Genomic DNA, 15,175 nt, shown 5'->3' on the forward strand with positions numbered 1-15,175 from the left:
CATCATGATTTACAAAACTGTAAAATAACATCCCAATTATTCACAGAATTTGCATTTACTGCATTTGGAAGATAGTTTACCAACAAAGCTTTGGTACTTACAGTGTTATGTGAGAGGGATAGAAGACAAAGACTGGAACCCCAAAATACAACAAATACAGGACAGGGAACGCAACAGTCAGTAACAATACGCCTGTGACAATATTGACTTAAGGAGTTGTCTCCTCCATTTCTCAAAGTTGAGTACTAGCTGAGTACCACAAAGGACATTACGTGGATTGTAGTTACAGTTCCTACATTGGCGATACACCTGAACCCTACAAAAGGAAGAAGCCGGATGTATAAATAATCAAATAAATAGACGAGCCACTGGATGAATTATGTCTTCTCTTGGACAGATACTTTTCTACAGGTGTGGTTGTGGTTTATGACTCGGTTTCCCTAATGGCAAAGTTCAAGTTTAGCGGCTACTGTGTACAGATTGTTTGTCAAGCAGGATAAATTAAGTGGGTAAAGTAGTATGTATTTGTTTTGATATGACATTTCTCAAATTTTTCAGTATGGTTGTGCTCATCATCGTCTTTTCTGCACTCATCATCATCTTTCTATCTATAGCAGGGGTAAGGGGTAAGTAAGAGATATGGGCCATCACATGAGCTTCATCCTCACAATTTGGCATTTGATTATTTTAAAAAGTATGTTCGTGTTTGGTCTTGTACAATAACTGTGCTATCCATTAAGCACCCAGGGGAGTGTGGAGAGCAATGATACCTCACCAGTGGGTAACTTGGGCGATGATGTGGTCCTGAGCTGCTCCCTGACCTTGGCTTCAGCTAGCAATGTGGCCATCACCTGGACAAAGAAGGGCCTGAGTGGGGTGGTGTACCAATATGCCAATGGTGCTGCACAGCTGGAGAAGCAAAATGCCCAGTTCAGAGACAGAACACAGCTCTTTAGAAGTGCAGCAGCAACAGGAAGTGCATCTCTGTTGCTGAGCAGTGTGCGAGTGAGTGATGAGGGGCAGTACATCTGCAGTGCGAGTGAGTGATGAGGGGCAGTACATCTGCAGTGCGAGTGAGTGATGAGGGGCAGTACATCTGCAGTGCGAGTGAGTGATGAGGGGCAGTACATCTGCAGTGCGAGTGCCTCCAGAGGCAGGGGCACGGTCACGATACTCCTACGAGTAGCAGGTAAGAGACTCTCTTTTCCAATGCATTCTGTATATGCTTTTTCTTTTCTTTGAGTATTTAAAGGGACAGTAAAAAAAATCTGAATTATAATATTAGCAGTAAAACAGTGTAGGTTAATTACATTTCACCATCAGCTTTTTCAGCTCCAACCTTTTTGATAGAGGGGGTGGATATTTTGACTGCAAAAGCACAAAAATGGTCCCCAAAGCCAAATGTAACCTGGATGGAGTTTAATGGTAAGATACTGAACGGGAACACCAGCTTCAGAACAACTCGGCTGGGATTTACAGTCTCGTCAGCTCTCTGCAGCCAGTCACTAATTCCACCTACTCATGCCTCATCCAAAGCTCTCTTGTGAAGGCCTTCTCTGAAGCAACTATTAAAGGTAAATATGTTCAGCAGTTTACAGAGTAGAACTTGTCTTACACTGTACCACTTAATTGATACGTGTTGTCCAAAATGTTACAGGCACTCAGTAAAACAAAATTAACACATGGCATTCAGGAAATGTTATGAGACCTGTACATCCTATTTGTACAATACAGGCGGTAACAGGTCATCACCAAACCAGACCAATAAAGAAAGATTATCTAAGGCAGAAATGGAAATAATTAATATAAACCCAAATCAAGATTCTAGTTTGGTAAGTGACATTGAATCTGAATTCCCAGGTACGGAGTTATTCGAGAGGACCACCTTCGTCTACACCTCCAGATCAACCTCACTGAGGCCTGAAATACTGTCCATTACAGCTACTTTCATTCTCTGGATTTGTCAGCGAGGCTAAATACATTTAACTGCAGATAGAGTTGAACATACATGGATCAGTCATAACATTATGACCAACTGCCTAATATAGGTGCCCCTTTTGCCGCTAAGACAGCCCTTTCCCAATGAAGCGCGGACTCCACTAGACATCTGAAGATGTGTTGTGGTATCTGGCACCAATAGATGCAGTAGATCCTTAAAGTCCTGTAAATTGCAAGGTGGGGCCTCCATGGATCGGACTTGATTGTCCAGCACATCCCACAGATGCTCGGTTGGACTGAGATTGGAAACCAAACCAACACCTTCACCTATTTGAGTTCTACTTAATTCACACCCATCATGTCAAAAAAAAGCATTCAGTTGTGTAAAATACCACCACTCCTCCACATCAATAGTTTTTGACACCATTTGTATTTTTAAACATCACAACCAACATTCTCAATCCAGCCACCTGCCAGTCAGTCCTTACTCCTTAACAGTTATTTGGAAAGAAATATTAGCATGTCAGCCTTCTCTGGGCTAAGGCATTCTCTTTCCCGGCTTATTGTGCCTCCAGCAGCTGAGAAAATTCTCCCCGCTTTATCATGTTACTCATATTTATGTCTTTCCTGAAATAATCTTGCCGCATTTTATGCATTTATTTCTAACAGACGCCACATGCGTGCACTATAGCCATACTTTCGAAAGTTCCGGTGACATCTCAGCTATGTAAGACAAAACACTTCTCTTCATCAGAGGATTCGAGAAGCTTCGCCATTTGTTTTGCCTTCTTTTCCCCTTCTCCACACTAGTGGGGAGCTGAACATTAGATTTTTTTTACTTTTTTTTCTGCGTAGTGGCTTTCTGCCGCTCAAGGTCACATCCTTCACTGGTGTGTCTGTTAATATTGCAGTTTTCCTCTTTCTCCTTTGTGTAGCCATTATCCTTGGTCCAGCTTTGGGATGAGGGCGGATTTCTTCAGGGCAGAGCAGTGACGGACTGGGGGGGAAAAGTGGCCCGGGAGTTACTGTCAGACCGGCCCACTCAAAACACAGCCCACTCAGTACACGGCGCGTTGCCCACTCAATGCATTGCACGTATCATTCTTTTAAAATAAACTTTACTTACTTACGTATCGTTCTTTTTTCTCCCTGAGCTTTTCAGCTCCACCTTTACGTTTTGGTTCCAATGACATGCTCTCACTAACTCTCAAAAACAACTTTGTCTGCTAGCGAGTGACGCAAATGTTGAGTAGGCAAGGATAGGCAACTTTATATATTATACGTTATACGTGTTCAAGCAGTGTAATATGGAAAATAGTTGGAGATCCGGCGATGTCAGCGGGAGGGCCAGTTGGTGATGGAAGTGGGACGGTATTTTGGACCATCCCGACCCTACTGCAGGTAATGCAGCAAGGGGGACAATGTCAGGAATGTCATAGTCATTGTCTTGATTTCTCACCATCCACGCATCACTAGCTGAGTTGATGTGCTTTTTGAAAGGCCAATATACTGTCCGGTCAAGTGGCTGCAGTTTATGGGAACAGTGAGGTGGGAAGGACAGCATCACTAAGCCATTTCTTTAGGCGTAGTCTAGACTACCTTCTCTGATTCCAGAATAGTAGTCACTGTTTCATCCATGTTCCAGATATAATTTGGTCCGAACCAATGTCTTCTCATCACTTCTGCCAGCTAATTAAACAAAGACTCAATGTTCTGTTTGTTGAAGCTGGTTGCTCGTACAGAGCTTGTAGGCTGTGAGCCATGAATAGAGAGATGTGGGTGGTGTTTCAAAAAGCCTAAAAATCAATCTGCACTTGTAATTCTGCACTCACTCCATGGCTGTGGTATGTGAATGTTCTAAGCAACTACATACTGATATGCAAGTTTTCAAACTTCCCTTGATCCGAATCAGGATCCACTTTAATCTCCTAGTGAGTTTGCACAAACAAGGAATTTACTATCGCAGGAAGGTGCATACGGAAAACATATGAGTTTTAAATATAAAATGTAGAACGTATAAAATGTCAAAAAAGTCAGAAGTACCATAATATATTTTAGATGCCCTTGCTGCTCTGATGTTCTGTGAATATCTGACAATTTTTGAGGTAACCAACATGAACAGATGGCTTGTCATGCCTCTGTGTCGTCACTGCTCATGCTTTGACAGTATTGAGCCAGCGTCCTATAGTTAATATTGAAGACTGCTGCTGTACTTCTGATACGTTTTCCCTGCAGCTTCACCTGTCTCACTGCCTGCAGCATGACATCTGGGTGAGTCTTCTCTCTCGTGGTCTTTTTCTTTACTTAGACACAGTTTTTCTCCCGTAAAAAATTAAGCAAAGAGTGACTATTCTTTCAAAAGCTTCCATTGATATACCCCATTCCAGTGTGACAACCTGACCCATCTGAACTCTTGTAGTAAATGTTTAGCTAGCAACCAAATGGCTTGACCTAGCATTTGATACATTTACTGAAACTCTATTTATGCCCTTCCATTCTTCAGCAAAAGTTTCAGAATACAGATAAGCTAAATGTACTAGTAAGTTACAGAAGACATTTTATACCAAAGTAAATTATTACTATTACCCATTAGCTTACAATGGTAAATTAAATTGTCATTTTGGTGTATGGGGCTCGTGGTTGGAGGCTTTCTCATAGGTTGAGCCTGGTTGATACAATAACTGTCTGGCATGTGATTGGAAGTATGGCTTGGATAAAACTTGCTGATTGTATTTTCTTCTGATATTTTTTGCCATGAATATCTTATCCATGAATTTCTTATTAAAATAGAGTCTCGGAGAGACTAAGAAGCAGACCATTTCCAAGTATTTGCTATGTTTTGTTCTTGAGTCGCATACTTTTCCTTGGCATTTCTCCCTTTGACAAATGAATGTGAATGAATTCCAAAAGCCACACCACTTAAGACAGATAGCTTTTTCTTCCACAGAATTAAATCTCTGTTTGTGTGTGTTTGTGTGCATTAGTTTCCTGCAATTATTTGGAGAACCGGGCACTCTGCAAACTTCGAAATGTTACAGGTTTCCTTTTTATAATCCAACGTGCAGTGATTGAAGGCATTCGGATCAGCATTACGCAATTTTTTTTTTTTTTTTTTATCACCATCTTTTGGCATTTAACTCTGTATCATTCAAGACAACTAATATCTTGGCAGACATCTTCCCTCAGTATGCCTGCGCCTCGTCCATTGATATATATATATATGTTTAAAGCAGGACTTGTTATCCCTTACTTCTCAACGTGAGAAATGTTTTAAATGCTTGAGAAATACAAAGTGTTGCGTGAGAAAAAATTGTAATGCGTGAGTCTCACAGCAAATGCGTAAGACTTGAGAGCCCTAAGATTGTTTGTTTTTTTCACATTTAATACATATGAATACATCTTAAAATTTTGTAAATATGCCTGTACTACCTATTGAAAATAGACCCCCAAATTTGAGGCTGCTTCCAACTGTTTATTAAAATGTATAATATGTAGCGCAGAGCCAACAGACAAACCACGGACCATTTACACCCTTTCCCCTACCCCCGACCAGAGAAAGGGGTTTCCCCACCTTTCTTAACAGGAGAAGCTTCAAAGCTTCTGGCCCAGCATGGGGTCAGAAAGAGAGGCCACATGGCTACAGTATTCAGACAAAGGATTCTAAGGAAGTTTTTAACTTTTCTGGATTTATTAAACATTCCCCAAGGACTACATAATTCATGGACACTATTTCAATGACAGTAGTTGATGTGTCATAATGTGTGCTTTTCTTATTTACTTAGAATGTTGTTTAATTGATGTGTGATTACAACTTCCCTTCAGAACGAGTTACGTTGATCAATTTTAGATCCAAATAATTGTAGCAAATTAACAGAACCATGTATGAATGTTGTATTGTTACATTTCGAAGTATAAGCAATCCATGAACATTTGAAATAAGTTACCAGCCATTTCACACCTATATCCTAATCTCAGGACAACGCCCAGTGGAAATAACTGACCGAAGAGGAAAGGATACCCCCCCTTGCGCTTGGATTATAAAACTCTACCGCACAAGCAAACCTCACTTTTTCGTAAGGATTCACCTGATGTGTTTGTGTCACCGAAGGGGCGAGCAATCCCACTAGGCAAATGAATCCCAGGACACACCACAACAGAGACAGTTTTTTTTTTTGAAAATACACTTTTATTTTTAATTCATAAAACTACCCCTGGAACCGGTCTAATGAAGGGCACAGGCCAATTTTGGGCACCCGGTAGAGCTAGGGTATTTAAACTAGGGTGAAACGCCACACGGCAAGGGGGTACACAGCAACAGCACACTGCAACGGTTCACCGGTCAATCCCGCACACAAATTCAAAGGAACCATACAGCCACACAGGTAGCAGCCCACACGTCAATGCTCACACAGGGATCCCCAAGCCTCTACCTGCACCTCCCATAAAGCACAGCCCCAACACTACCCCCTGTCCAGGCCAGCAGACAAACATACAGAAAAAAAAACATCCGTTCGGTCGGGGTCCCTCCCGACCGAACATAAATATACACACACGAAAACTGTCCAACCTAGAGACTGGAATAGTCAAGCTGCACCACCCGTCCTCGAGTGACCGAAACTGTTCCTTTGCGGTGGTTTCTCCCCCCGCCTAGGTGACGTCACTCCTCTGGGTCTCTCCGAGAAGTCCAAGCGGTGGAATCCGTACCGCTTTGAACCTGCCAATGGAATAAACAAACAAACGGTGAGTCCTCAAGGTTGCACAACCATCGCCACCCGTTCACAAAGCAATGGGTGTTGGAGTCACCGTTCCTCTTAATAGTATTTGAGAGCGCAGAATAATCTCGCTCGTCCAATGTCTCCGCTCCCTTTCTCTCAGGCTCGAACGAAGTAGACAGCGTAGATCTCGTAACAGCTGTAGCCCATAAACGGCCCAGTATTGCGGAGGAAAGCGACGGTGGATCCCAACCCGTCGCCTTGACTAGTCGTGTAGTCCTGTGTACGGGCCCTCTCTCATCTCTCCGCTGTCAGTCTTTTTATATCCAGTCCAATTGGGGCTCCACCAATCTGGGTTGGCCACTCAATCTTGGTAACAGTCTGCAGCCGTGTCCGATTAATTGGTCCTCTCACGGCAATCGCGGAGTGTCTATTAGCAAGCGGATTAAAAGAGCAGAGCAGCGGAAAGCACGAACCCGTGCTGGCATTGTACAGTTTGCTCCATAACACAACCATTCCCATCCCCATCACAGATTATCCACATGCACAGACCACCCCTTAAAAACAAGACAAAACCCACACGACATTCACGACATGTCTAACCTATCCTTCTCAATCAGCAACTCACTGGACCATGAGGAACTTTGAGGAACGATTCCTTTGCTCTAACCATTTGAGATAGCCTGGCTGCCCGCCCAATTTAGCCCCGCCAACAAAAAAATTCGGTCGGGAAGTTGGGTCTGTAGTAGCTCCGTTTGCGGAAAAACTGTCAAATTGTCAGGGCGGGCTTTATACGATGATGGACAGGTGATCAACAGTAACGTAATCAACCACGTCACCAAAGAGTGCTTGGGTTGAATTTGTTTTCAACAAACAACATATTACGTTGCTCTGATTGGTTGAAGGTCCATCCAATTGAGCGAAGAGGCATTTGTTTTACGAGTTCGGTTGAAACACGCCTCATACTCACAGCCCAACGGAGAGTTATCAGACTCATATTCTGACTAGAATTATGAGTATGACAACATCAGGCTGCATTTGACAATGACAAACGGAACTTTCACTCTTCTTCTTCAAACTGACAACAGTAACAGCAACATTGCTTCATGTAATATTGCTTTTATGTTTTAGTTAAAATAAGATGATCTGTAGGCCTATCATTTAGAAACTTTCTTTAGTTTTGTTATGTTTGTAAAGCCCATCTCAATTCTAACCGCTATCTATAGTTCAAGTAATTTGTATTTGTGTAGTTTAATCACCGACTGCATCACAGACACTGTGCACTAATACTGTATAACACATGGGTGTCGTCAGACCCTTTTTACTGGGGCACGTGCCCCAGTATAAATCTCCTGTGCCCCAGTAAAACCGAAAGTTTGAGTTTTAACAGTTTACTTTATTAGTCAGTGCATTCATTGAGATTGATAATCCCAGAAAAAATAAACACAGTATCCAAATCAACTTGTAAAAGTGTTAAACCGAAAACACAAACCAATGCATTCCATGTCAGCGCGCTCTTCTGAGCTTGCCAAATAGCCACTGCAGCACTCACTCAGAAGTCCAATGTCAGACTTGGCACACAAGTCAGAATTGAGGTAGGCTAAGAAAACATTACTAAACCAAAGATAATTTCTAAATGAAAGGCCTACCAATAATCTTATTTTGATTAAAACATGCAAACATTATTACATTAAGCTCAAAAAACAGTATTTGCGCTCAAATGTATGTGCACGCTCGCATTAACTATTGATGTCCCTGCCAAAGCTGATATCAAAACTTACATCCCTGAACTGTTGTATAGTGGGTTAAGCAATGGGAGTTTCTATAGCCTCGTAGTGCATTTTGCGCAGCAAGTTTGAAAGAAAAAAAGGGATACTAATAGGGGCCTGGGCCCCAGTAGTTTTACGCCTCTGGTATAACGGTAGGATGGTTCCCCTGTGCGGCCCTTTCTTTCGTATGCCCTATAATCCTAGAGACCACGCCCAGTAAAGCCTTTCGTGGAGTTCTATTGGTCTGCAGAATGCCAATGTGATTGAGGTGTCAAATTTGCCGTTGTGGGAGTCGTGTTCCTGAGGAAAAGTTGTGGGGCGTCTTTACGTTGTTTTTAACGTTCATGTATTTGTCAAATGCATTTTTAGTCGATGGTGGTTTGGCAGGCTTTAGATTTGTTTAAGTGAACATATGTTTTATACTGTAGTTATCAGTTTGAGCTTAAGTTGCAGTTTGCCAGGTTGGAGATATTCTTTCGCATTTTCTTGATGAATTGCAGATAGAAATCTACAGTTGTTAGCAGTAAAGCACCGCTGCCCACTTTGTGTGACATAACAAGGCACGAAATGTCATATTCCAGCCAAAAGCCGTCGGAGAAAGCCCTAGACCAAGTGACCAACTCGAGTTCAAGTGAAGAAAACGAAGCGGTAATGAGTAATGCAAGGGTGGTATGCCGTGTGTGCAAACGATTATATCGGGAACCAAAAATACTACCATGTCTACACACTTTTTGCGCAGACTGCATTCGTCAATTAGAACCATTTACTGCGTCTGTGAATAGCAAATCATTAGCGGTTGTGAGCGATTCCCACTCGCGTGACCAGCCCTCCGTGACCGTACTTTGCCCTCAATGTGACTCTGAAGTCGACATTCCATTTTCGGGAGTTGACGGTTTGACCACTGACCATTTGGCCCTGGACGAAGTATTTCTGGAAACTCTAAACAGCAACAATTGTGTAGTGTGCGACCTGTGCACCGACGGAGAAGCAGAGAAGCGCTGTGAACTGTGCTGTGTCAACCTTTGTGAGTTCTGCTGCCAAGCACACAGGTCAGTATGCTTAAACGAATCAGGAATCTGAATGATGTGTTTTCAAATCAAATAACATCAAACAATTCATGCGTTTATCTCCTCCCCCCCCCCCCAACACACACACCACATACACACTTTTTATCTTATTATAATCATATTTAGACTTACGGCAGCGTATTGCTGCCACACTAAAAAAAAGAAAAACGGATAAGCTGTCCCACCCACACTTTGAAAACAAACCCATGCCCTCTGGAGTTAGACAATATCAGTGGCTTCAGCATGCATGTGGATTAACTGGTCAAAAGGTTGAGGGTTAAATTGGCAGCCTTTATCCAGCACAATAAAACTCCAGAACCGGAGTCTCATTAAATCAATAAAGTAAACTTAATTGAAAACTCTTTTAAATGGAATACTTTGACTAGTCAACTTCATGACAAGTAATAAAAGTTTAATTCCAATTTAGAGATTATGTTCCTTAAGTATACAATTTATTTGAATGTTATGGATGTGTTGTGTATTTGTCTGTATTTAATTATTATAATTGATTTTGTTTTGTATCATTCTTTGTACATGTTTTTGTACAAAGGATTCTCGTATTCGATGAGATTCATCCACAGAAGTTGCTCCGTAGGCCATAGATGGATTGGATTGGCAGAGATTGTCTAATCTGTTTGCTCCATTCCAGCTAATCAAATAAACAAGCAACCACCATGTGTGTAGGATGTGGCATGCACATTTAATTAAACATCATCGAGGTATGACTTTGTTCCTCTTCAGACGCCAGAAGCGGACAGCCTCTCATTCCGTCCAGAGTCTGCAGGATCTGAAAGCGCAGGGTCTCATCTCTCGTCCTGTCCTGTGCTCCCTCCACCCCGGTCAGGAACTCAGGCTCTTCTGTGAGCCTTGTGACCTTCCTGTCTGCCTGGAATGTGCCGCCACCTTCCACCGTGACCATCGCTGCAGCTCAACACGAGATGTCATTGACCACCACGGCGACCGTATCCGGGAGCTGGTTACCGGGTGCCTGCGGCCTCGTCTAGGGCGGCTGGAGGAGTCGCTGAGGAGGGTGGAGCTTTCCCAGGAGGCCTTGCAGGCGAGAGTGGAGACGGCGGCGGAGGAGGTGCGTGCATTTGCGCGGGGCTATGCTAGTGCAGTGGAGGCCCACTGTGTGTCTTTACTGCGCCGGCTGGAGGAGCTCCGTGTCCAGCGCAGAAACCAGCTCCACCTGCAGAGGGCGCAGCTGCTACAGGCCCTGGCTGACGCCCGCGGGGGAGTAGAGTTTGCGGAGAGGCTGCTTACATGCGGCTCCGAGGCTGAGATCCTCAGTGTCAAAGGGGTGACCATCAAGAGGCTGGCCTGCCTAGCAGAGAGTGGTTACGATCCCCAGCCAGCCACCGTCACTCCTGACAATGGAAGCAGCATCTGCTTTATGCCCCAGGAGAGTGCAGGGGAGTTGGAGGGCTACCCAGTGGTGGGAGTGATCCACACCAAGACCATTGAGATAAGCAAGTGCACCATCGAAGGGGAAGGTGAGATTTCTGTGCACCAGTAGGATTACACATGAAATGAATGCAGCTCAAAAATATTTTTGTGGTGGGAACTTTGGGTTTGACATTTTAATTGAAAATGCCCTGGATCTGAAATCTGTACTGTTAGGGTTAGATTAATGCTCTGCACACACAAGCACACACTCAAGCACATACACCTGAACAGACACCTGAAGCAATAGGATGAACTGTGGTGACATTCTTTGTGTCTGTGGAAACAAGTGGTAGGAATTACCACCGTAAGATAACAGGTATACATGGAAAAAACAGGAAATGCACCCACCCACCCACACAGACAAAGCTGTAGTAACATGCCCATGGCGTGTTCAAACAGCCTTCTGCTCTGCCAGATATTTACATGCTGACTTCACTTGGACATGGAAAGCTTCAGTAACTACAGGGTTTGTTGGATCTTTTCCTACAGTACAAGTAGACTGGTCCCAGGTTTATTCATTTTCTTTAAATATAAGAATGGCAGTGTCTCATGGTTGTGTTTGGCCAAAACAGAGCAAAGCTTAAGTATAATCATGGTTGGAAGGCTTGAGCTATTTGCAGATAAGTGGCCTGTTTGCATTTGTCTCGCCAAAGGATAGGTTTCCTAAATCATCCAATCCTGGACTGGAAAGACAATTAATGATAACGGGTTTCCTATGATTGTGTATGCGCACATTGTCCACAGGTATTTAATTGTGTGTGTGTGTGTGTGTGTGTGGATAGTTGCATACATGTGCATGGACAGGATAACATGTGTTCACAGACAGTTGCATGTCTGTATGTAAGTGGCCTGTTTCCTGGTCTCCAGATGTGCAGCATGGCAGGGAGGGGCAGAGTGGGGAGTTCATCCTTGTGTGTAGAAACTCTGCCGGGGAGCAGATGGGCCGCGGAGGTGAACCCGTCCTGGTCAGCATCATCCATAAGGAGAAGAAGGACTGGTGAGTGTCTGTCACACCTATCCTTACCATCAACTCTGCTCAAGCAACGAATGGAACTACAGGTTTATGACCTACTGATGCTCACAGTGGTTTTATTCCTCAGCAAAGTGGAGACCACTGTCCTTGACAACGGCAATGGTTCCTACAACATCTCCTACACACCCAAAGAACCGGGGGTCTACTCCGTGTGGGTGTGTGTCAAGGACCAGCATGTCAAGGTACAGCTTCAGCCTGGGATTCATCACTTCCTGGTGACTTTATAGAAATAGAAAGTACCGGTACATATAATAACCACTTCACCAGGCTGTGGGTTACATTTAAGGTTATCCCAGGGGTATGGGACTATGATGATATCTTGGTATTTTTACCGTATTTGTGGACTAAGAGGATAATATTGTGATGTCACTAATAAAAACAACGTTTCCCAACACCTCCTCCTTTGTGTCCTCCTGCAGGGTTCACCATTTGTCCTGAACGTTAAAAAGAAGTTCCGACGTCACAAAGGAACGTTCCACTGCTGCTCATTCTGCTCCAGCCGGGGCTCCAAGGAGGCACGCTGTGGCTGTGCAGGCAAGATGCCAGGTACGACCCACTGGGGGGGGGGTGCTAGTATGCTAGTGGTCCCAAAACATCTTAACCTGACAGGCAGCTGGAAACAGCAGGAAAGAATGAATTTCAAGTTCAACTGTATGGATGAATAGGAAATGAATATTCGAGGTACAGGAAATGTAGCTGTAATAGTCTCTGGATGTGTGCTTTTTCTACGCCTTCCTAGGCATGTTTGGATAACTATGTAACACTGAAAATATGTTGATAATGTGTGTGTGTGTGCAAACTACAGGAGGGTTCCAGGGCTGTGGTCATGGTCATAAGGATCACCCTGGGAAGCCCCACTGGTCATGCTGTGGCAGTGTGGTGGAAGCATCTGAGTGTCTGCCCCACAGTGTGGTAGCGGCTATTTCCCCTCGGAGCCACCTGAGGACTGTGGAGCTCTGAGGGACAAGAACAACAGGTTTTTGGATCAGGGGTCAGGTGGTGCTTATATCAAGGCACCGGTCAACCAGGGAATCGATCAATCGGCAAGGACTTTTTGTTTATTACCACAAGCATTTTCCCGTGTTTGACATCTTGTCATCGCAAAACCATTTTCATCTTGTAATGAGAACCGTTTAAGGTTGCATGGCAGGAATGGAGCTTCTTATACCGCATTGCCCGTCTGCGGTATAAGAACTGGTTAACCCACCAGTTTTAACCTTGGGATGACTGGAACCCATTTGGCTGCTCTTATTTGCTTTTAGACTGTCCATGTTTGAACACGGGGATCTTTAGTAAATGGAACGTTTGGTAAATGGTACATCTAGTAATCATATAGATTATGAAGGTTCTGTAAGGTTACATGTGGTAAAGTGGACCTATGCAAATTTCCCTTAAAATGGGACACAGTTTTTATATTATTATACATGTTGCCATGTACACGTCTTTTAGACACTCAGAAATGTCACTGCTTGTGAATGCTTACTCAAGTCTTAAGGCATTACATAATTGATTGTTAATGCTACTGTCCTTTCACCTTACTAAACTAAATGTCTAAATAAATTCACGTTTAAGTACATGTACAGGTACATTGGAATTATTTGGTCCTGCTCCTCTTGACGGTTACCTAGCTGTCTATCCTAAAAACAATTTTAAAAAGCAACATTATTGACAAAACTTGTTTTTTAGTCCCATTGTATTGTAGTTTTGATCAAAGAACTCCTGGGGGCAGTAGTCAGCTATCCTTTTCTCAACCATGCTTGTTCAATCTGTTTTGGCATCTCTCTGTATAATATTACAAGACAACCCCACAGAGATTTAATAACGTGTTGGTGGTGAATGTGTTCAGTTATGCCAAATAGGAAAATGTGATAATACCATCTCCTGTCACCAGATACAGAGCCGTGGCTGTGGTAATGTGACGAGACAGTCAAGCTAGGTTAAAACTGAAAACATACACACTTCTTCAAGCCAGATTAACAGGGTGGCTTGATTGGAATTAATAATTTTTCAACTCCAATGATATGATGGTAAGTAAGTAAGACTTTATTTATGTAGCACATTATTTATGGTAATGATGAGGATAATGACCATGGGGACAGTTAAACCCCTCTCTTACCTAATAAGCCCACACCTCACTTGGAGCACAAGCCAACATGCATCCAGAGCTTTGAAAGGATCAACATATTATTTACAGACAATGGGCCAGAAACTGAACAATTACTAAATATTTTTGTCAAACATTTCTGGAGTTCTAAACCCTTGTCCATAAAAGTGGCTTAGAGTTTTTCAAGGCATTTTAAAAGGTAACTAACAGTGTGGCAACTGTTTAAGGGAGTCTTTCTATGGTCTTCTGTAATTTCCTTGTTGTCATCTACTTGAGTTTTCATCCTCCATCACTGATGCCTCAATGTAGACGGGGCTTTAACCATCAGGTCCTGGTTTCTCATCCATCCTGTGTAAGGGAATGTGTCCTAAAAGCTCAGCACCTCACCTGGCCATGACATCACTATTTTGACCATATCTGACATCCGTGTGATGCACTATATCACACCCAAGAAATTAGGCACAGTTCAATCATCCTTGGAGAGGCAAGCAGAGGTTGCTACAAAAGTAGTGGATTAAGGACGCACAACAATAGAAGGCCTCCTGGACTCACAGGATGTTATTAATTCATTGACACATCTGAAATTTTCATGGCAACTTTGAGTGACTGTAGGACATGACTGAAAGTCCATGTTGGAAATCATGACAGAGTTGGGCACTGTACCACTGAAATCATTCTGGTAGGACAGACACAAACACTGACTGAAAGTGACTCAACCTGAACACAGTGAAACGTGATTATAGACAGAGGTCAGTTGTCACAGCAATGCAGTGACATGACTCAGGAATGCTGCATGCCTTATATGGAAGAGGAGTGCTCCATGGGCAGGGCTGGGAGCCCAGACAGACTGGATCCAGGGATTGTGGTCAGGACCACAGGACTGCAACGCTGCTGGGATGGACTACTACTGCAGCTGTGTACCAGAGTTGCAGCTTCCTGTGACTACATAGGCCTTATGATGTGCAGCATCCTGTGACTACATAGGCCTTATGATGTGCAGCGTCCTGTGACTACATAGGCCTTGTGAGGTGCAGCGTCCTGTGACTACATAGGCCTTGTGAGGTGCAGGGTCCTGTGACTACATAGGCCTTGGAGTTGCAGCGTCC

General features: G+C 43.5%; 2 protein-coding genes across 2 annotated transcripts; both read left to right on the plus strand.

The window, feature by feature from the left end:
• Positions 1 to 379: 379 nt before the first annotated feature.
• vtcn1 (V-set domain containing T cell activation inhibitor 1) lies at positions 380 to 6,828 on the plus strand. The gene is given in 8 exon segments (XM_084688588.1): positions 380 to 411; positions 559 to 619; positions 748 to 1,009; positions 1,109 to 1,189; positions 1,324 to 1,443; positions 1,446 to 1,574; positions 6,590 to 6,678; positions 6,814 to 6,828. Coding segments are annotated over 8 exon segments (789 nt in total).
• A 1,763-nt stretch (positions 6,829 to 8,591) lies between these two features.
• trim45 (tripartite motif containing 45) lies at positions 8,592 to 13,541 on the plus strand. The gene is made up of 6 exons (XM_084688150.1): positions 8,592 to 9,468; positions 10,228 to 10,979; positions 11,800 to 11,929; positions 12,033 to 12,147; positions 12,385 to 12,511; positions 12,771 to 13,541. The coding sequence occupies exons 1-6, from the start codon at positions 8,987 to 8,989 to the stop codon at positions 12,923 to 12,925; spliced, it is 1,761 nt and encodes a 586-aa protein (XP_084544276.1). The 5' UTR covers positions 8,592 to 8,986; the 3' UTR covers positions 12,926 to 13,541.
• Positions 13,542 to 15,175: the final 1,634 nt, after the last annotated feature.

The sequence above is a fragment of the Hypomesus nipponensis genome, chromosome 23, assembly GCF_054491055.1.
Source record: "Hypomesus nipponensis isolate SF chromosome 23, ASM5449105v1, whole genome shotgun sequence".
NCBI classification, from domain to species: domain Eukaryota; kingdom Metazoa; phylum Chordata; class Actinopteri; order Osmeriformes; family Osmeridae; genus Hypomesus; species Hypomesus nipponensis.

Coding starts and splice junctions, on each gene's coding strand:
- trim45 (XM_084688150.1), top strand. CDS start 8,987: ATGTCATATTCCAGCCAAAAGCCGTCGGAGAAAGCCCTAGACCAAGTG. Junction 9,469..10,227: donor TTCTGCTGCCAAGCACACAG/GTCAGTATGCTT, acceptor GTTCCTCTTCAG/ACGCCAGAAGCGGACAGCCT. Junction 11,930..12,032: donor CATAAGGAGAAGAAGGACTG/GTGAGTGTCTGT, acceptor TTTATTCCTCAG/CAAAGTGGAGACCACTGTCC.